General features: G+C 39.3%; 1 protein-coding gene across 12 annotated transcripts in view; it reads left to right on the top strand.

Annotated features, from left to right (window-relative positions):
• The window catches only part of LOC106880637 (transmembrane protein 198), a 140485-nt gene that overhangs the window by 103115 nt on the left and 13902 nt on the right, over positions 1-23468 (top strand). For 10 of the 12 annotated variants that reach the window (XM_052970389.1, XM_052970386.1, XM_052970387.1 and 7 more), the window contains 3 exons: positions 4975-5376; positions 8465-9028; positions 14380-14442. In XM_052970389.1, the coding sequence (XP_052826349.1) occupies positions 5172-5376; positions 8465-9028; positions 14380-14442 (832 nt within the window). In that variant the 5' untranslated portion in view covers positions 4975-5171. The remainder of the gene's footprint in view (positions 1-4974; positions 5377-8464; positions 9029-14379; positions 14443-23468) is intronic. The other 2 variants (XM_052970391.1, XM_052970392.1) reach the window with 1 other exon arrangement.

Here is a 23468-nt window from a genome sequence, read left to right as displayed (position 1 = left end):
AAAGTCTTGTGAGTGGATTTGGTAGGTGGAAAATGAAGGAAACCCACGGCGTATGTGTGTGTGTGTGTGTTCACCACCACTTGACAATCGTTGTTGGTTTGTCTACGCCCCCGTAATGTAACGGTTGGGCAAAAGAACTATAGAGTAAGTATTACTCTTCAAAAAAAAAAAAACTGGAGTCGATTCATTCGATTAGACCCTTCAAGGAAGTGCCCCAGCATGGCCGCATGCCAATGACTGAAACAAATCGATGATATATTATATAATGCATACACTTTCGAAGGTAACTGTTCTCTTTGTCTCCAGTCAGTTTCTAGTCGTCTGTAGGTTTTTACAGACGATAAAAACCCGGAGGGATTTATAGAGAAAGAGAGAAACTCGTGTAGTCGCCGTACTCTCTTACCAGTTTCTAAATCCCAATATTTTTGCTGAAGTGTGTTCAGGGACAGAGATTTCACACACAGATATTTAATACTGTCTTTTAAAATGTTTGGCATTAGAAACTAGCTACAGTTGCACAGTCGGTGCTATAACTTACCTAACGGAAGGACGGTGGTGGAGGGGCGAGTACTTGATACTATGTCGATAATATTGTTGGTTAGCAATGTCGGTGATAATGTTTCTCGTGGTATATTATTTGCGTTAGCTGGATTGATAGTAACTGAATAACCGATCTTGCTAACTCTGCTACTCACTGGAGGGTTCACTCACCCGTCTCCTTTATTGGGTGGGGCCCGGCAACGGTAACCACCAGTAACCGTTTTCTTGGGTCTCTGCCATTGGTTTAATTTCATTTCAAAAATTCATAGAAAAATTTAGGTAAGAAAGCTTATGTAAAACTTTCATGCTTTTTCATTTCATTGCTTTTTATACCCCACCTCTCTCTCTCCCCCTCAGACCCTGTGTCTGACTATCACTCTTTCTCTGTCTGCCAGTCTCTCTCTCTGTCTTTGTTTTTCTATTTCTATTACTTACCCCTCTCTCTCTCTCTCCCCTCTTCTTTGCAAGTTGAACTTTACACTTTAACTTTAATCACTTTGTAAATAATAAACTGGTTATATTTAACTACCGTATTTAATAGCTTATCAATGGTTCCCGACTACTTTTGCACCACGGACTGGGGAAACGACGCCAACAAATGCATAATATATAAATTATTACATAAACAATGCAAAAATACCCTGCAAGCTCGCAGCCTATATAATTTTAAAACTTATTCTTTCTCTGCTGCCCGGTTCCAGATGATCCACGGCCTGACCCGGTGGCTGGAGTCCTGGCTAAGAAGATGCACCACTCCCCAAAAATTACAAAACGCCCCTCAGGGTCTCCAATACGAAGTTTGATTTCCCTTAGGCTAATTTTGTAACTGGCGCTCACTTTTTTACTGAACCTGTTCTCTTGAAATCAAGGTGCATCAAATATACCCCGTGTGTCTTGTGTCTGCCATCAAATAGGGTAAGTTTCGGCCAAAGATTCGCCCAGGCCGTGTTTAACTTAATAGCACCACCCGATATAATATGTTAAGTCATTTTTAAGTCAAGTTTTGCGACATTTTTGTCGGTAAGAGAAGCCTATTATATATAAATATAATTTGACTTGTTCCGACTCGAAACAGATATTGTCGGTGTATTGTGGTTATTTGAACCTAGGGTCCGACTAACTGAACTACGTATACAAAAGTAACTAACTAGTGATCTTAGTAACTAACTTTGAATAATAATAAACTGCAGAATGTCGGTCCTTCTGTCATTCAGTGCCTGTCTGTGTGAAGTGTCTGTCTATATAAGCGTCTAATTGTCTGTCTGTGTATATGTATCTGATTGTGTGTGTAAATGTATCTGTCTCCTATATATGTGTGTGAATGCTCGTGTTATGCGAATTTACCTGTCTGTCTGCTCGTGTGCGCGTACGCTCGATTGTCTGTTGCTATGAGCCCCTCTCTCTCCCTCCTCTCTCTCTCTCTCAAATAAATTGTTGCATGGAATTTAATTAATACGTATAAATATTCAAATAAGTACGATAATATCTAACACACATATTCCGTATAAGCAAACACACACACACACACACACAATGTGCGTGACCTAAATATCAGCTTCATTCAAAGAAAAGAAAAGCAGGGAAAAGGCAAAAAGTAAGAAAGGTGTATGTTGTAATATTTAAAAGAGAGACAGAGAGAGATTCAAGAAAAGAAACTACATCGTTATGACAAGTCTAAGTCTTCAGCCTTTCCGTCGTTCCTTTTAGTAGTTTGGTTTGAAGAGAACATCATCATCATTTCGTAGTTCTCATTCTTCACGTCCTCATTATTTCTTTTATTTAATATCTTTCTTTGTTTTTTCGCATTTGTTCTTTAAATTATAAATGTACAACACACACATACCTTACACGCACATATCTAATTACATGCACACACACACATTTCAACCAATCGGTGTCAGAGCCTGATTTATTTGAATAAGGAGGAGGGGGTGGGGTTCCTCTAGATCCTAACTGAAAGTCAGATCCTGGTCGACTGCCCTCCACCCCTTTCCACCTACCCACCATCCATACACTATTTACATGTGAGATATAATAGAAATCCTTTATTGTTATTTAGTCTTTCTTATATCTCATCTACTTGTCTGAAATAACGAAAAAAGAAAATTAAAAAAAAGGGGGGGAATTCTTTTACTTTGGAAGATTTTTTGAATAAACAAGAAATTAGAATCACAACAATAATAAATAAAATTGAAAATGCTAAATAAAAAAAATATTCGTGGCTTCTATTTGAGAAAGAAATTAATCTTCCATGTGTATATACTTGTAATGCACTATATATATATATATATATATATATACACACATACATGTATATTTATATAGTCTAGTTGTTTATCATACATATATGCTTGTATGTTTATTATGTACACACGTTAATATATACATATTTTGTTATGTACATGCACACGCTGTCCATACATTTATGTGTATGTCTGCGTATGTAAAGGGAAAAGAAATGTGTATGTTAATTATGCATGTGTACACAAGTTTATACATATATGTCTATTATACTTTGCATACAAATAATATACGTACATCTGTGAGTGTGCATGTGAAAGAGAATGTGTGTGTGTGTGTGTGTGTACATAACTTATTTAATTTTGAGAAAAAAATGGAAAATAAATTTGGTAAAGGAAGATATGGATTTTTAATGATATATTAGGAACGCAACCTTTGTGTGTGGCATTCTGTATTCACTAGCATCTTTTTTAATCACTATAGAGTAACAAGTGAGTTCCTAGCTAAAATGAGCGCTTGCCTGGATGTGTGGTTATGGCGTTCCTTTTGCAACCACCATTCTTGGATAGATCTTAATGTGCAACACGCCACTAGGCTAGCGTCTTCTCTCAAGGCCTCAGCTCAACCCGAACTCGAGAGAAATTAGATTCACAAAACTCCAGAGGTCTATCTGATGGATGAACATGTTTTAGGGTGGTGTCACGAGGCGTTTTGCTGACGCTTGAGTTCAGCTGGTCAACGAAGACATATTCCTTTGGCTGCGTGAATAATAGTTGAAATAAACTGTAATATTTTGTGCTGGTTATAAAGATATTTGGTGTTAGCAAATTGTGATGAACACCATTGATAATTGCTGAATGAGAGGAGAGGAAAACTGCACTGGAAATATAGAAAGCCGTGTGACATCAGGTGGTCAGTCCAAAATATATGAAGTCGTCTGCCCAAATTGCTGAAGCGATCAACAGTCCATTGGCCATCTGCCTGGCATGAATAGGTGTGTGAGTCAGTCAGCCACCTTCATCTCACAGCAATTAGGAAAGTGTCAAAAACGGTTCTTATTGGAGACAAGAAGTCAAACTTTAGAACATTCAAGGAAACTATATCACTCCACAGCTTCATGGTGATTGGTCAGTTTATAGTCTGATCACATGAAATTGCTGTGGTTCACTGATGGCGTCTGACCAAGTATCTAGGCGGCTAGGTTTTGAATCCCCACTACAGTGGTAACCCAGATAATCACAACCGCGCAGTCCTCGGGTACCGTTTTAGTAGAGTCCAATATGAAGCAAGAATTTAGGCCCAGGTCTGTGAGTAACATAAAGTTGGGATGCACTGATTCTAACTGCATTCACCAAGCTTTTTTTTTTTTTTTTTTTACTTCTTTCAGTTATTAGACTATGGTCATGCTGGAGCACCACCTTGAAGGGTTTTTTTTAGTCAAATAGTTCATCCTCAGTACTTATTTTTTAGGTGTGGTACTTATTCTACTGGTGCCTTTTTGCTGAACCATTAAGTTACAGAGATATAAACAAACTAGCATGGGGTCAAGCACACACACACACACACATGTATATAAATGATGGGCTTCACCCACAAGGCATTGGTTGAACCATTACTATAATAAAAATCACTTGCCCAAGGTATTGTGCTGTGAGACTGAACCCAAACCCACATGGTTACAAAACAAGCTTGTTAACCACACAGCCATCACTATGCCTATATAAAGACAATTTTTTTTTTCTGAAATGCCTGTTTATTCCATTTCTTTTAGCTCTTATTCCTCTGTCCTATATAAGGAATCAATATAAAATTCAGGCTTTGTTTTCTGGGTAATTAATTGATGAGAGAGAGAGAGAGAATCTATTTTGTCTTTTATCTCTGATGGAGTAAAATATATGTAATGTACTAATACTCTTCTTTTAAGCTTTTTTATACCAACTCACTAAGTGTTCGTATTTGAATTAAAACCTCAATTAAAAAAGTCTCATTACAGCATTAATGAGAGATAATGAGGATTCTGTTCTACATTTGAACCAGTCTTTTATTTTTTTACTTGTTTTAGTCATTAGATTGTGGCCATGCTGGGGCACTGCCTTGAGTGTGGTCATGCTCGAGCACTACCTTAATGTTTTCTTTTTTTACATATAATTAATTTTTGTTATTAATTGTTTTTTTCTTCTTGTATATTTCCAGATTTGAAACCCTGACCAACCAATCCATTCATTGGTTTATTATGGCAACAGTAATCGAGTAAAACTAAAAAGGAGGAAAAAAAAACAAAAAAGAAAAGAACCCCTTTTTCTCACAAAAAGAAAAGAAAGGGGTGAGAGAGAGAGAAACATAACAGAAATCTGTCCAAAAAGTTCCGATGTGTTTTAACCGTTGAAGTTATGGAGACATCGGAGCTGTCACCACCACACGTAAACCACCCACTTCCACAATTAATGTTTAGAACCACAGTGTTCCCAAACAATATAAGCATGAGCCCGAGTCGGAGGCCTGCACGCTGTGCCAAGATTGATTATGACTACACAGTCATTCCAGCTGTGATATGTTCCATGTGTTTTCTCTTTGGAATTGTCTACACATTCTTTGGTAAGTTTACTAGGTGACCCTTATATCGTGTCCTTTTACTTGCCTATCCTTTTTTTCTTCTTGTTTCTCTTTCTCTTTCTCTTGTTCTCTCTTTCTCTTTCCTTTGCTCTGTCTCTTTCTTGTTGTCTCTCTCTCTCTCTCTCTCTCATTCCCTTTTGTTATCTCTCTCTTTCTCTTACACTCTCACCCTCTCTCTTACTCTCTCTTTCCCCCCTATGCCCTCTCTCACACGCATTCTGCTTTGGTTTGAGTTTTTGGTCTTAAGCTTCCGTTCTCACTGCTTTCCATTTCCCTAGCTGATTCATTCTTATACCTTGTGCATGCACCCCCACCCCTATTTTACTTATCTTCCATCATCATTACCACCGTCACTATAATTTTATGTCCGTTTACCCATGGGTACGGCAGATATCCTCCACCACAGGATTTTGAGATTCGTTGCAATCCTTTGTCATCTTCTCCTTGAGCTCCTTTTATCTCGATATCAGCCTTCATCACTGCTTTCTACATCTCCCTTGGATCACTTGATCCTTCTTCACCATCAACCCCTACAAAAAGGGGATACAATAGAACTTGCTCTACAGAAGATCTCCTGGAGCAATAATACAGACTCACCCAAACACAAAGGCGTTGTCTGTAAGTCAAAACTCTGCCTGCAGATTTTATTCCTCAATTTTAAGTAAAGATGAGGCTGTACAGTTGAGAAGCTTGCTTCCCAACCAAATGGTTCCGGGTTCAGTCCCACTGCATGGCACTTTGGGCTCGTGTCTTCTGCCATAGCCCTGGGTCGATCACTTCCTTGCGAGCAGATTTGCTTGATGAAAGTGAAAAAAGCCACCATCTGTGTGTGTGTGTATACCTTTGTCTTGATATCACATGGTGGTTGTAAACAAGTATCATTGTCATACAAGTGAAGGTGTTCATTCCCATTGTTCTATGGGAAATATTACCTTGCTTGGAAACAGGTGAGGGCTGGTGACAGGGAGGGGCATCTTGTGGACTTCCATTTTAAATTGAGTTTCTTCAAGTTCAAATAGCTCTTGGGTTGACTTTTCGTTTCATTTCCTCTTGAATCTACCATCATCATTATCACATTAATGTCCACTTGTCCATGCTTACATGGGTCAGAGAGAATTTATTGAGACAGATTTTCTACGGCTGAAAATTGTTTCCAAGCAAGGTAATATTTTCCCATGGCCAGACATGCTTTTCCAGAATACTGCAAATGAATGATGCTGCTTTGAATAACAGTTGACAACCATTTTACAACAATCACGCAGTGTTGAGACGAGGACACACACACACACGAGAGTATTCTTTCAGTTTCTCCCTACCAAATCCACTGAGAAAGCTTTCGTCAGTTTGGGGCTATGACAGAAGACACCTGCCCAAGGTGCTATTATTATTATTATTTTCAAGGTGATGAATTAGCAGAATTGTTAGCACGCTGGGTGAAATGCTTAGTGGTATTTCGTCCATCTTTACATTCTGAGTTCAAATTCTGCCGAGGTCGACTTTGCCTTTCATCCTTTCGGGGTTGATTAAATAAGTACCAGTTATGCACTGGGATCGATGTAATCAACTTAATCCTCCCCAACATTCAAATTCTGCCAAGGTCGACTTTGCCTTTCATCCTTTCGGGATCGATAAATTAAGTGCAGTTACGCACTGGGGTCGATGTAATCGACTTAATCCCTTTGTCTGAGTGAATTTTCGAGACATTTTATACACCATCAAATATCGTAATTTATCTAAGGCATCATTATTTTATATAACCTTTTTTTTTTTAAACAGCTGGGTGTAATTCGAGGGAAATTTAGCTGCTATTTCTAGCAAGTTTACTGACCTCATAAACATTTCTTCAATGGCTCATGTAATTGTTTTGAAATACATAGATGTTATTGGTGAACAGCCTGAAAATGCTCCAGGCCTTCTTAACCTTAAATTTTACCATGCTGTACAGAATTTAACCTAGTTTAACGCATTACTAACTCGCTTCTCCTTGCTTCTTAGCATACCATATTATATCATCGCATAATTATATATAATGTTCTTATAGCTTTGTTCTAACAAATCTGTGTTTAAGTAATCAACCCCTTTTTATTCTTATTCAACATGAAACTTAACAGCTTTCAAATTGAGACCTTCATAGAAATAAACTCAAGTACACCTGCCTATTTTCTTCATTACCTTGTTTGGTCTTTTGTCTCTAAGCTCTGAAGTCTTGGGATTATAATATTTTGCATTATTAGACTTATCTTTTAGAGATAAAACCTTTTCTTTTAAATTAAGGATTAGTTTAGTCTTTGGTTGCCGTCATGTGTTTTTGTGAGTAATTATAGTAAACAAGGTCTCTCTCTCCATATGCACACACACACACACACACACGCCATATGTGCAGGTATGAGTGTGTACTACCCAAGCATGTGGTCCCAGGTTCAGTCCCACCAAGAGGCACCTAGAAAGGCGGCGAGCTGGAAGAAACATTAGCACGCCAGGCAAAACGCTTAGCGGTATTTTGCCTGCCGCTACGTTCTGAGTTCAAATTCCGCTGAGGTCGACTTTGCCTTTCATCCTTTCGGGGTCGATTAAATAAGTACCAGTTATGCAATGGGGTCGATATAATCGACTTAATCCGTTTGTCTGTCCTTTCTGTGTGCAGCCCCTTGTGGGCAGTAAAGAAATAAGAAGAGGCCAAGTGCCTTCTGCTATAACCTCAAAGCCTTGTGAGAGGACTTGAATGATAGAAATAGAAAGCTTGTCATAGGTAGGTAGATTGTGTCTGCCCTTGTCTTGACATCAGTTGATGGTTGTAAAAAGAAGCATCGCCCTCATGCAATCACGGATGTCCATTTCCAGTCCTCTATGGAAAATGTGTTGCTATGAAAAAACATTTCCTTGCTTGGAAACAGGTGAGGGTTGGTGATAGGAAGGGCACCCAACCATAGAATATCTACCTCAACAAATTCTGTCTGACCCATGCAAGCATGGAAGACTGAACATTAATTGATGCTGATTATTTATGTATGTATAACCATGTTACATGTATACTTTAAACCCACAAATATTTTTTGTCTTTTACTTTCAGGTTACCGATTCTTCAAGGCTGTCATGTTCTTAACTGGTTTCATCTTTGGCACAGTGGTTGTATATATAGTTTGTATAGAAGAGACAGTATTGCCGAAAGAGGCAAACATTGGCATTGCAGTGGGTGCCGGCATAATCTGCGGACTAATTACCATGTTGGTCCAGTATGTTGGACTTTTTCTGACCGGATTCCACTTTGGCGTCGGTCTCTCGACCGGAGTGTTGGTCACTGTGGACCAGTTCTATAACATTGCCAACAAATGGATACCAATCGGCGTTCTCATTGGTGTTGGTATTTTATTTGCGCTGCTGACTCTCAAGTTCCAAAAGGCAGGCACCATTGTCGGTACAAGCGTCTTTGGTGCCGCCTTGATGGCAATTTGCCTGGACTATTTTATAGAAAAATTCCTGATCGTGAACTATGTGTGGGAGTGTATCAAAGTGGAGGATTCTGATCCTCCCTGTTGGTACAGCTGGCTGATTCTCGGTTGCTGGCCTTTCTGTTTCCTTGTAGGCTCCTTGACCCAGTGGAGAATAACAGGACAGAGCTCAGACCATCACGAAAGTAAGTAATTTTTAAGATGTGTGTGTGTGCACTTGCCTGTATGTGTTTGTGTATATGTGAGTGCTTGTACCTTTGTGTGCGTGTATCTATGATATAACTAACAGTTGTAGGGTTTTAAACAAGGAGTTAATCTAGATCTATGGAAGAGAGTATATTTACACACAAACAATCACATCACAGAGTTAATGAGGGGACTCTGCATGGTTGCTTCATTTTGCTAGAAATACAAGTAAACCACCTTCATATCGTATCATATCATCATAAAAGAAGAGCAATTTGGATAACATAGTTACAGTAGACTGTCTAAAAATTAGAATGGATGGTCATAGCTGGAAAGCCTTTAACCAAACACCTTCTGGATCAGGATTAAACAACATACACATACACACACAAAACACATTTATGCACATTCATGCTCACACATACACACAGATACACTTATGCACAACCCAGCTAAACATCAATTTACTGTAACCCACCCCCTTCACTCCATGTCAGAATGGAAGAATGAATGTTAAAATGATGATGGTCATGTATTTAGGAGTAAAGGGCCTCAATTAGAAGCTTCTATCAATATTTATATAAGAGATAATTAATGCTAAGTTATGAAGCCTTTTACTAGAGTGTTCAAACTCCAACCAAACAAAAAAATAAGTTACTTGGTTTACTAAATCCCTCTAAATTTTAGTTTTCAAAATTCTTTAAAAGACAATGGAAAATTTGTGGGTGGGAATAAATCAAGTACACTGGCCCTTGTGCTCAACTGGTCCTTATTTTATCAATCCCAAAAGTATGAAAGGCAAAATTGACCTTGGCAGGACTTGAATTCAAACCTTAAAGACGGATGAAATAACACTAAGCATTTTGACCCAGGGCTGTGAAGTCGAAACTCCTCTACTTTTGGCACCTCTGACTTCTCTTCACATAATTAAGTGATTACGGTCTACATATCTCATAAAGCATATACATACACTTGTATTTTGAGTAGGCCTATAGGTTATAACAGCACATGACCTTGCAGGTGGTACCCAGTTAGAATTTTCTTCGGGTCAAGTAGCCCATATGCTCAAAAGGTCCCTAAATAAGGATTGTTTGAGGATGTTGAACGAAACACTCATGTTTCCAAAGGCGAATTATCCAAACCCCAAAGAATTCCTTTCAACACATGGCTATGATGCTCCCCCACTACTTCTGCTCATGATCAGAGATGCACATATCGTCAGCCACCAAGGGACATGCTCAAATGGTTAAGGTCAAACAACTGACAAGCAAATCTGTGGTATTGAGCAGAATATTTGTTGTATTCCATCTTTTATACCAGGACAAAACAATGTACATGATAACACTTCCAATCAAGAGCCACTGCCTGGTACTGCATCAGAGCATTATTATTATTATTATTATTTTGTGTAACGAACATATGAAACCCAGACAAAGTATAGATATGACCATATGGTTAACAAGTTTGTTTTCCAACCACATTGTTTCAAGTTCTGTCCCACTGTGTGGAAACTTGGGCAAGGGTCTTCAATGAGAGCACCAAGCCAACCAAAACCTTGCAAGTGAAATTGATTGCTGGAAGCTAAAAGTAACTGCTTGTCATATATGTATATATGTGTGTATATAACTGTGCATTAGTGTGTATATGTTTGCATCTCCTGAATATCATGAGCTTGATGTAAATGAATGTCTTTCATTTCCAATCATCTAATCATCTGTAGAGAATTGTCTGCCCGTGAGGAAGTATTACTTTGGAAACAGATGAGGGTTGGTGACAGGAAGAGCATTCAGCTGAAGAAAAATCTGCCTCAGTAAATTGTCCAACCCATGCAAGCATGGAAAAGTGGTGTATGTGTGTGAGTGAATGGATTCGTATCTTCTTCATCTTTACATGTGTTGGCTGATGGTAAACAATGGTCTTACTGACAAGTCCATTTGGTTCTTGTTCTCAACGCAACCATGTCTGAACTGTTTGTTGGTCAATAGACTGGTTGGTTATTGCCTTGCTTGGAAACAAATGAAGATTGGCATCAGGAATGGCATCTGATCATAGAAAACTCCACTCTAGAAAACCGTCCCCTGACCCATGCAGGCATGAAAAAGTAGACATTAAAATCATGATAACAATTTTTCTTTTTCAACAGCCCAACACCATTTTTATAATGGTGATGGTGGTAGTAGTGGTGATAGTATTAGTGGTGGAGGTGGGAGGGGGGAAATTGGGTTTGCCTGTTGTCCTATCTTCTCCCACTATCACCCACAGCTGTTACTAGATGCTCAATTGATATTCAATTTTACTTTATCTCTTTCGATTATTTATTCATGTTGAACAAAAGAAAAACGCCAGCTGACTCTTCGTGTGTGTGTGTGTGTGTGTGTGTGTGTATGTATGCAATTACGTATACATGCATATGAATACCTACCCTACCTTTTCGACAATATCCTCTCCATCATGCCCCTCCCCTCACAGACACACACCCTTATGATATTGCATAACACTGTGACACACAACATTCATAACAGACAAATAAATGAGGTATCCTCTACATGATTGCTAGACCGGCTAGAAATAGCACACACAACACCCTCAAAAGTCATCTTTCTGGTTTAAAATAAAATTGAAGAAATACATTGGCTAATGTAGTTTTCAGAGTGCAACAAGACTGGATGGTCACGATTTGGACTGCCTTGAAAATTTAGAAAAGGTTGTATGCTAACTCTGTGAAGCAGTTGTATGGTAGTCACTTGATGTACTAGAAATAGCAGTCAGATATCATTTAAATCCCACCCTACAGTTTTAGATAAAGATGGTTACAGTAGACAGTGGAGGCATAACTGCATGGTCAGGAGGCCTGTTTCCCAACCATGTGGTCTTGTATTTAGTCCCACTACATGGAACCATGGCCAAGTGTCTTTTATTATAACCCTGGGCCAACCAAAGCCTTGTGAGTGGATTTGGTGGAAGAAAACTGAAAGAAGCCCATTATGTGTGTGTGTGGGTGTATTTGTTTTTGCCCCTACTACTGTTAGAAAACCAATGTTGGTTTGTTTATGTTCCTGTAACTTAGCAGTTCAGCAAAAGAGATTAATTGAATAAATACCAAGCTCAGTTCATTCAACTAAAACCCTTCAAGGTGTTGCTCCAGCATGGCTGCAGTCAAATGACTGAAACAAGTAAATAATAAAAGATATACACTCACATATATATGACGGGCTTCTTTCAGTTTTCGTCTACCAAATCCACTCACAAGGCTTTGGTCGGCCCAAAGCTATAGTAGAAGACACTGGCCCAAGGTGCCATGCAGTGGGACTGAACCCAGAACCATGTGGTTGGGAAGCAAGCTACTTACCATGCAATGGGTGAGGAAGAGTATCCGTTCATGGAAAATTTATCTCAAATTCTATCTGCCCCATGTGGGCATGGAAAGGTGGACGTTACATGACGATGATGAATACTATAAAAAAGCATTTGTTTAGCAGGTGGCTGTTTTAGCTACTTTAAAGATTAACAGCTCTGCCTGTCACAAGTTCCGTCAGGATGTTTTTAAGTGCAGCTGACCCTGTCAGAGTCTCTGACACCTCCACCCCACCCACCCCTCTGTCCCAGTTCTCTTCACTCACAAGTGGTTTTTTCCCCCCTTTTTGCATCTATTGATTGTTAGATATTCACAGGCTTCATATAAGATATATCGGTCCCATTCATCTTGGAGGGTCTGAACAGGTCATGGACATTTCCACTCCTTTCTTTCCGGTTGATTTGTGAAATTACAGCCCAACCCTAACTCTTGGTCAGCTGGTGCAGTTAGTGGTAGTTTGCTGTTGTAGGTAGCATGGCTGAATGGTTAAGAAGTTCAGTTTGCAATCATAAGATCTCAGGTTCAATCCCACTGCATGGCGTCTTGGACAAGTGTTTTTTTTTTACCATAACCTTGGATCAACCCAAACCATCCGAATGAAATTGGGAAGATGGAAACTGTAAGGAAGCTCATCTGATGGATTGTACCTGTAATTCAAAAGATCCAGCTTTGTCGCAGACAATGATTCTAGCTGAGGAATACAGGTTGGCGTTGACTTACGACCACAATTGGTTGACTGTCAGGTTTCTTTCAGCTTCCATCGAGCAAATCCACTCCACAAAGCTTTGGTCTGCTCAGGTTGTAGTAGAACATACTTGACCAGAATGCCCCTTCTGAAGAATGACCCCAAAGCCCACATGGTTGGAAAACAGATTTCTCTCTCTCTCTTATATATATATATTACATATAAGAGTGTGTGTGTGTGTGTGGTAAGTAGCTTGCTTACCAACCACATGGTTCTGGGTTCAGTCCCACTGCATGGCACCTTGGGCAAGTGTCTTCTACTATAGCCTCAGGCTGACCAAAATCTTTTGTGTGAATTTTAGTAATTCGGCAAAAGAGGCCGATAGAATAAGTACTAGGCTTACAAAGAAAGTCCTGCGGTTGATTTGTTTGACTAAATGTGGTGCTCCAGCACGGCCGCAGTCAAATGACTGAAACAAATAAAAGAATACACACACACACACACACACACACACACACACACACACACACACACACACCCAGTCCCAATTGAGCTGATCTCATTATTAAAAGTATTGCAACTCTGACTACCTCAACCTTTACTGATGCCGATGGAGGCATGGTGCATCTAGGATCACATCATTTAATGTGTCTTTTTCAAAGACACTTGATTTTGAAGGAGAGTTTCTAGCAGATCAAGCAACTGCATAGACTCTCTCATGTGTTAAGTGGGAATGTGTATATGAAAGAATATGTCTTCTGAAAAACATCGGAGGTTCAACTGATTGTAATGTCTTGTAAAACACAAAAATAAGATAAATAATAGTGCGGAAGATATTAAGTTATCAAATTTCTTTTTTTGAGTAATTAGTGTCTCATTAATGATTTAAAATTTTAAGTAGCAGTGTGAGAAATATAAATTCATAATGGTGAAATGCTAACAGTGTGTGTGTTTAGTAATGACATAATTAACCTCCTGAGAGGCAACACAATCTGTTTCAATACACAAGTTCACATCAAGAACTTTGCAAACCAATTCCAAAAAGTGTTGAATAAGAGAGAAAAGTTTCTGAGTGAATTTACAGATGTAATGGCAGGGATGCTGGTTAAAGAAAATAGAGTTTTGGTATTTGAAGGGTTAATTGAAAACATTTGTTAACAAGTGAGTTGTTCAAAATGTTGGCTTTGCAGAATGTTGTTGGATTGTGAGAAAGAAAATGTATTCTATGAGTAACTGTATTTTCACTATTTTTTTTTTTTTCTAAATTTTTGTTATTTGTGTAAGAATTATTGCATTTCTTTACTCTTTAGGAGTACATAGAAATAATGTCTCATCTGCCAAATATCGGTCTCCGAGCTCTGATGAAGTTGATGGTAAGACTTTGGTTTGATTGCATCACATGTGTTTATCCCAGTAGCATGATGCATGCAACCTCAATTATACATACATACATATATGTATGTGTATATATATATATATGTATGTATAAAGCCTTTTCCTCCAAAATCCCTTGTGCCGCTGTTGATGATGTAATTGTCGCTTTTCCTGCCTCTGTTGTGACAATTTGAATGTTTTTAATGTAAATATTTTCTCTTCGTTTTCCATCCTTTATGATTTATTTAACTCTCTTTTTTTTTGAGCAGCTTTTTGTGTTAAACTTTTCCATTCATAAGTTTTCGAGGAGTAGCTTAGTGTTTGATGTAAATGAGTGTGGTCAGTGAACCACATCCAGGTTTATCTGTCTCGGTGCTTCTCAACCATTTTTGCCTATGGTTCCCTTTGATTCTTACTTTATTGAAGTGGGCCACCATAGTCACTTGATGCTTTGAAAAATCATGTTATATTTTCATAATTAAATATTAGGAATTGTATAAAGAAAAATTGTTAAGATATTCTGCATATTGTAGAAGTATAACAAGTTTATTGCTCATAAATTTTAACAACAAAATCTTACATCGACCCCAGCTGAGAACCACTGATCTGGATTTACAAATATACTTAACCTACCTGCACAGCTCAAGAAATTGACTGGCTAGAATAATGTCTGACCGTACTGGTCAAGCTAATACATTTCTTATCAAGCATTCTGTCACTACAGTGGACTATTAACCATGCCTCTGATCATATTGAGCGAGCAGACACATCCTGTGTCTTGCTGCTCTGGTCTAGTACACATCCTTTTCTGCATTGATCTATTGCACTGCTGCGTAACATGATCCACACCAAAGTTATGGTGACCTATGGCAAGTTTTTATGGCCTGCATTTTTCCATAATACAATTATAATCTCATGTATATTCAGTGATCTATGAAGTATTTTTTTGTGGATTTTATGAACCACCTGATGCAAAAAGTTATGTATCACTGATTTCTTTATTGCAGTGGTTCTCAACCAGGGTCCACATGACCCTTGGGGTTCCATATAAGGTTTTGGTGTTAATTGTTTATGTCCAATAAATTAGTTACAGCCTTAGGGCTGAAACATGTAAATTACAATTCCTAGTAATGATTAATTATAAAAGCATAATGGGACTTTTTTAAAACATTAAATGGGAATGAGGATCCAGGAGAGTAAAACAGGATTCAAAGGGGTCGATAAGCAAAAACTGGTTGAGTAACATTGATCTATTGAATATATCCCTGATCACATTGGTCTGTAAGGCATGTCTCTGATGACCCTAATTTTAAAACATATTTTACTGTTTATTATTTTATTGGTTTAAGGCAACTAACTGGTAGAGTTGCGAACACGGACAAAGTGCTCTGCAGTATTTCATCTGGCATTTTATGTTCTGAGTTCAAATCCCAAGCGGTCCACTTTGCCTTTCATCCCTTTAGGAGTCAATAAAATATAGTATCGGTCGAATACTGAGGTCAGTGTAAGTGACTTGCCTTGTCCCTACAAATCTGCTAGCCTTGTGCTAAAATTGGAGAGAAAAGCATTAGCTTATTGGCTGAACCCAAATCTTGTGGTTGGGAAGCATACTTCTTACCAAAAGGCCACACGTGCACCTATAAATTATCTTCATCATTTTAACATCCAGTTTGCCACACTTGTCCAAGGTACCACACAGCAGGATTGAACCTGGGAGACCAGATGGCTGACAAGAAAGCTTCTTAACTGCAAGGCCATGCAGGGTTTAAAATTGTGTAGTAATTATTGTTATTGTTGTTAGTGGGGTTGGCTGAAGGAATGTTTCTGTAGCTATTAGAGGGGGGAGACATAATTAATATTCAGCTGCCTTCAGAAATGGAGTTAAATGTTTTACTTGTGTTTACTTTGTAAATTTCCCTGCTTGTTCTTGTTGTTGTAGTTGCTTTAAGATTTTAGTTTTTATTTGATGTTTTGTATTAGTAGTAGTAGTAGTAGTGTTTTGTTTCTGTTTGCAACATAAATGAAAATATGGTCGTTGCCTGTGGTTTTTGTTTTTGCCACAAATTTGAACACTTAACTTCCTCTTCCCCCACCTCCTTTGTCTTCGCATCTTCCAGATTTGTTTTTCTTCTGCAAATGGTTTATCCTGCCCTGTTGTTTTGCATGTGAAGGGAAAGAGGGAGATTCTTTGAAAAAAGATTCGTTAAAAAAAAAAAATGGTTATATAAAAGCAGAAACACTACCAAAAACGAACTTTCTGTTTGAATCTCCCCCCTCTTTCCCCATCACTGTCTTTCCCTATTTCTTTCTTCCCTCTTCCTCTCTCTAACTGATATTTTGTGATATGTCAAATCTAGGGAGTTACATATGGTGTCAGAATGCTAATCCCAAGAGACCTGGCCCTCTTTGTGTGTGTGAATGATAAAGTATTTGACTTTGCCCTTCCTTTAGCTAGAAAACTAGTACCAATGGTTTTTTTTTTTTTTTTTCCCTATTTTATTTTTTTACATATCCACCAATAAAGACGAAGTAATATTAAATCAACAAGGAACTTCTATGTGGATGCTTTTTCTGTTAGAAATAGTAAGCAAGCCAAGTATTTAGTAATGGCCCTTTATATTTTTGAGCTCAAATCAGAGGTTGGCTTTGTCTTTCATTCTTATGAAGTCTGTAAAATAAGGAAAAATGTCAAGTGCTGGATTCAGTTTACTATTCTTAGATGTGGATATGTGAAGGCGTGTAGCCTAGTGGTTAGGGTGTTGCACTCATGGTCTAGTGACTGTGGGTTCAGTTCCAGGATTGAGCAGTGTATTGTGTTCTTGAGCAGAACACTTCATTTCAGCTTGCTCCAGTCCACTCGACTTTAAATGGGTAACCCTGTGAGAGGTAAGTGTCCCATTCAGGGAGATCATTGGCTTGCCCGCTTAGCCAGTGGGGTACCATCATTTGAACGATACAACAATGCAAGGAAAGTGTATTGTAACTAGCGGTGTGTAACAAACATCCAGTGATCCGGTGGATACAGTGATATGTGAATATAATTATAATAGACTACATGTTGGATAACATAACCTAAATTACTCAATGACTGCAGTAGAAAACACAAAACAAAAAGATGGGATGGTCATGGCTGGATATCTTTGATTATAGGTCTGCTTAGTTAAAGCTGATCTTTGACTAACCAACAAATAATCAATTTCAGGAACATAGACAGTTGCCAAAAATTGCAGACCTGTCAAAGTTTTGTATTTGTTGTGGTTACCTGTGGGCTCTGTTGAGGGCCATGTAGTAGAATACACTCGCACAAAGTGCCGTGCAGTGGAACTGAACATGAAATCATGTAGTTGGGAAGCAAACTTCTTACCACAGAGCCATGCCTACACTAATATTAAACCAAAACTGTATAAGGTATTATAATCACCAGTTTGAAAAAGTATAGAGCAAACAGGCCAGTGATGGGACTCAAACCACCCCAGGTGATTGTTATGTATTGGTTTCAGGCATTTAAACCAGCCATACCTACTTGTTTTATGAGAAGTCAGATCCAGCCTCTCATACCTACCCGACAATGTCACTCTAAAAATAAACCATCACATCATCAGAATTTCAAAGCTACTAGTTAATACATAATTAATTCAAAATCTAGTACACGAAAGTTCCATTTGATCTGATCAACGGAACAGCCTGCTTGTGAAATTAATATGCAAGTGGCTGAGCACTCCACAAACACATGTAACTTTAACATAGTTCCCAGGGAGATTCAGCATGATGCCGAATATGACAAGGCTGACCCTTTGTAATTACAGGTACATCTCATTTTTGCTAACTGAGTGGACTGGAGCAACGCGAAATAAAGTGTCCTTAGTCAAGGACACAATGCACCGCCGGGGATTGAACCCATGATTTTATGGTTGTAAGCTGAATACCCTAACCAGCAAGCCACACACCTTCACCTGATTAATTCAAAACAGTGTGAATAAATAAGCATTACGTTTGACAGTAATCTGAATGTTAAAGAGTTAAATGTTGTGCATATATGACATTCACTAAAAAGTCACTAGGTTCCTCTTCAACAACAGCAAGAGGTTCTTTTGAGGTGTGCAGCAGAGGTATGCGTAGCTATTTAGTAATTACTATTGCTTCCATTAACCAATCCTCTACGTGGTCATTTGACTTGCTAGAAGTAGTAGCCAAATTTTCAGTACCCATCTTTTATCTTTTACATGTTTCAGTCATTTGACTGCCCCCATTCTTCTGGAAGAATTTTTTTTAGTTGAATGAATTGACCCCAGTATTTTTTTGCTTTTTTTTTTTTTTTGAAGCCTGGTACATATTCTATCAGTCTCTTTTGCCAAACCACTAAGTTACAGAGACATACAAACACACAAACATATATGTATGTATATATATATATATATATATGTATGATGGGCTTCTCTCTACCAAATCCAATCTCTAGGCTTTGGTCAGCCTGATGCTATATTAGAAGTCGTTTGCCCAAGCAGCCACACATACATACACACACACATTCCTCCCTGGGTGGCACACCGATCCATCACAAGGTTACTCATTTTGGCCAGCTGAGTTGACTGGAGCAACGTGAAATGAAGTGTCTTGCTCAAGAACACAATACATCTCCTGGTCCAGGAATTGAAACAACAATCTTACAATCATGAGCATAACACCCTAACCACTAAGCCCTACACCTCCGCAACTGAGTTGTTTAGGGCTTCTTTTTTTTTTTTTTTTTTTTTTTTTTTGAGCCCCAGGATTCATCAGGTTAGTTACCTGGTTTCTGTGGTTTATATGTGACGAAGATCGCAACAGTACCCCTAAACAGTATGCTAGTCTGTTTGCAGGATTCAAGGCCAGCAGTTTTTGAGGGCAGGGGCAGCAAGCTGATTTCGTCAACACCCACTTCCTTCCCCAGTACTTGACTAGTATTTTATTTTATTGAGTTTGAAAGAACTTAGGGCAAAGTTGACCGTGGCAGGATTTGAACTCAGAATGCCAGAGTGCCAGAAGAAATGCAGCTAAGCATTTTGTCCAACACAGGTTCTGTCAGCTTGCCACTTTTCAGTATTGTATACTTCTGCCTTTTTTTGATCAGGACTTTGGTGTTGTCGAATATTCCGTCATTTTGGTCAACAAGAAACAGAGCTTGGCTCATTACCACAACAAATGAAGACACCTTGGTTTTCAGATGGGAAAAATACTACCAGCAAATCACTCTCAAAGATATACACACCTCAAGGTTCTTATACTGCAACCACCGATACTTTTAAATCACTTGTTGGAACAAATGGGGTAGAAGCATCCCTTGCAAGGGCAAGCATCACCCAGTGTTTGTTTGGGGCAACAGGCTATGTAAAAGAGTCACCTGTAAGAGTAGATATATCTCGTGAGGTTTTTCCAAGGGCACACCTCAGTATGAATTCATTTCCCAGGTTAGCTTTCAATCAAGACTCATCTGCTGTGACAGGGTCCATTGGTGGCACTGAGGTTGACTCAGAGTCACTTGTTGGAAAAAGACATAACCAAGATTCATTTGCTGGGACAGAAGGCAACCATGGCTCCTTTCCCGGAGTAGAGTTTGATCAGGCATCAGTTTTTGGAACAGAAGGTGACCAGAGGTCGTTTGTTGTAATGAGCAGTGGGCAGGGATCTCTCAGTGGGGCAGAATCATTTGAGACAGAGTTTGACAAGAAATCCAATTTGGGGACTGACTTTGACCAGAGGCCACATGCTAGGACTGATTATGACCAGAGGTCTAATTCTAGTAAAAATGTTGATTGGGGTTCTTATTCTGGTACAGACGTTAATCAGGGATCTTATTCTAGCAACAATGTTGATTGGAGATCTTACTCTGCTACAGGCGTTGATGAAGGATCTTACTCTGCTATAGACATTCATCAGAGGTCGTATTCTGGTACAGATGTTAATCAGGGGTCTTATTCTGGTACAGACGTTGACCAGAGTTCTTATTCTGGTACAGACGTTGACCAGGGAACATATTCTGGTACAGACGTTGACCAGGGATCTTATTCTGGTACAGTCGTTGACCAGGGATCTTATTTTGGTACAGACGTTGACCAGGGATCTTATTCTGGTACAGACGTTGACCAGAGTTCTTATTCTGGTACAGACGTTGACCAGGGATCTTATTCTGGTACAGACGTTGACCAGGGATCTTATTCTGGTACAGTCGTTGACCAGAGTTCTTATTCTGGTACTGACGTTGACCGAGCATCTTATTCTGGTACAGACGTTGACCGGGGATCTTATTCTGGTACAAGCGTTGACCAGGGTTCTTATTCTGGTACAGACGTTGACCAGGGATCTTATTCTGGTACAGACGTTGACCGGGGATCTTATTCTGGTACAGACGTTGACCGGAGTTCTTATTTTGGCACAGACGTTGACCAGAGTTCTTATTCTGGTACAGACGTTGACCAGGGATCTTATTCTGGTACAGACGTTGACCGGAATTCTTATTTTGGCACAGACGTTGACCAGAGTTCTTATTCTGGTACAGTCGTTGACCGGAGTTCTTATTCTGGTACAGACGTTGACCGGGGATCTTATTCTGGCACAGACGTTGACCGGAGTTCTTATTCTGGTACAGACGTTAACCGGGGATCTTATTCTGGTACAAGCGTTGACCAGGGATCTTATTCTGGTACAGACGTTGACCGGGGATCTTATTCTGGTACAGACGTTGACCGCAGTTCTTATTTTGGCACAGACGTTGACCAGAGTTCTTATTCTGGTACAGTCGTTGACCGGAGTTCTTATTCTGGTACAGACGTTGACCAGGGATCTTATTCTGGTACAGACGTTGACCAGGGATCTTATTCTGGTACAGACGTTGACCAGAGTTCTTATTCTGGTACAGACGTTGACCGGAGTTCTTATTTTGGCACAGACGTTGACCAGAGTTCTTATTCTGGTACGGTCGTTGACCGGAGTTCTTATTCTGGTACAGACGTTGACCAGGGATCTTATTCTGGCACAGACGTTGACCGGAGATCTTATTCTGGTACAAGCGTTGACCAGGGATCTTATTCTGGTACAGACGTTGACCGGGGATCTTATTCTGGCACAGACGTTGACCAGGGATCTTATTCTGGTACAGACATTGACCGGGAATCTTATTCTGGCACAGACGTTGACCGAGCATCTTATTCTGGTACAGACGTTGACCGGAGTTCTTATTTTGGCACAGACGTTGACCAGAGTTCTTATTTTGGCACAGACGTTGACCGGAGTTCTTATTCTGGTACAGTCGTTGACCGGAGTTCTTATTCTGGTACAGACGTTGACCAGGGATCTTATTCTGGCACAGACGTTGACCGGAGTTCTTATTCTGGCACAGACGTTGACCAGGGATCTTATTCTGGTACAGTCGTTGACCGGAGTTCTTATTCTGGTACAGACGTTGACCAGGGATCTTATTCTGGCACAGACGTTGACCGGAGTTCTTATTCTGATACAGACGTTGACCGGGGATCTTATTCACGTACAGGCGTTGATCGGGGGTCTTATTCTGGCACAGATATTAACCAGAGCTCTTACTCTGGTACAGACGTTGACGACGGGTCTTATTCTGATACAAACGTTGACCGGGGATCTTATTCTGGTACAGACGTTGACGACAGGTCTTATTCTGGTACAGACGTTGACGACAGGTCTTATTCTGGTACAGACGTTGACGACAGGTCTTATTCTGGTATAGACGTTGATCAAGGATCTTACTCAGGTACAGACGTTGATCAGGGATCTTATTCTGGTACAGACGTTGATCAGGGATCTTATTCTGGTACAGACGTTAATCAAGGGTCTGATTCAGGTACCGACGTTGATCAGGGGTCTAATTCTTGCACAGACCTTAACCAGAGGTCTTACTCTGACACAGACGTTGATGATGGGTCTTACTCTGGCACAGACATTGATAACAGGTCTAATTCTGGCACAGACGTTGATCAGGAGTCTAATTCCGGTACAGATGTTAATCAGGGGTCTTATTCTGATACAGACGTTGACAAGACGTCTAATTCTGGGACTGATTATGACCAGAAATCTTTTGCTGGGACTGACTTTGATCAAGAGCCATTTGCCAGAACTGATTATCTGAAAGGGTCATTTTCTGGCACCGATTGCAGCCAGGATTCATATGCCAGTTCAGACCAAAGATCGTTTGTCAGTGCTTTTTATTATTAGAGCTTTACTCTTACTGACAATAACAGGAGGTCATTTGTAAGCATGGCTGTGGAGCACACACTGCTCTGTTTGTAGGAAATAGTATCTTTTGTGCTCTTTGTAACAAGGTGATGGTTAAAATCTTATATAAATTAGCAAACTTCAAAAGCATGTTGTTAACATTGAAAAGGCATGAACTGATATTGGAGATTTCTGACTAATCGTTTCTTGTTTTAACCTTTGCACTCACTCATGTGGTTCTGATTTTTATGGGGTTTTTTTCTTTGGTCTTTTTATTGATGATTTAATTAATTTATTCATATAATTATTGCATCCTGTCTCCTCACCTCCACACCTAACTGTTGTCTCTCTGCATTCTAGCTGGCCATTTATTGTGTATCTTTAACCCTTCAACATTCAGATTACTCTGTCAAATGCAACACTTATTTATCGTTCATAATCTTGTAACTTCAAGATTTCAAAGATGTGTTTGTATATTTTTAGAATGACATTGAGGGGTAGGTGTGAGAGGTTGGATCTCATCAGTCCTAACATGAACCAGATAGAATGTTTAGGGCCAGATATGACCAGATTAAATGCTAAGGGGTTAAAATTGATGAATGGTAGTATAACAGCAGACATATTGATTTGAACCCAAACACTACCTGGTCACAGACAATAAATTAAATCTCTCTCTTTCTCTCTCTCTCTCTTTCTCTCTCTCTCTCTTTCTCTATCTCTCTCTTTCTCTCTCTCTCTCTTTCTCTCTCTCTTTCTCTCTCTCTCTCTTTCTCTCTCTCTCTCTCTCTCTCTCTCTCTCTCTCTC

Source organism: Octopus bimaculoides, chromosome 9 (assembly GCF_001194135.2).
Source record: "Octopus bimaculoides isolate UCB-OBI-ISO-001 chromosome 9, ASM119413v2, whole genome shotgun sequence".
NCBI lineage: Eukaryota > Metazoa > Mollusca > Cephalopoda > Octopoda > Octopodidae > Octopus > Octopus bimaculoides.
This window is presented reverse-complemented; position numbering and strand designations above follow the sequence as displayed.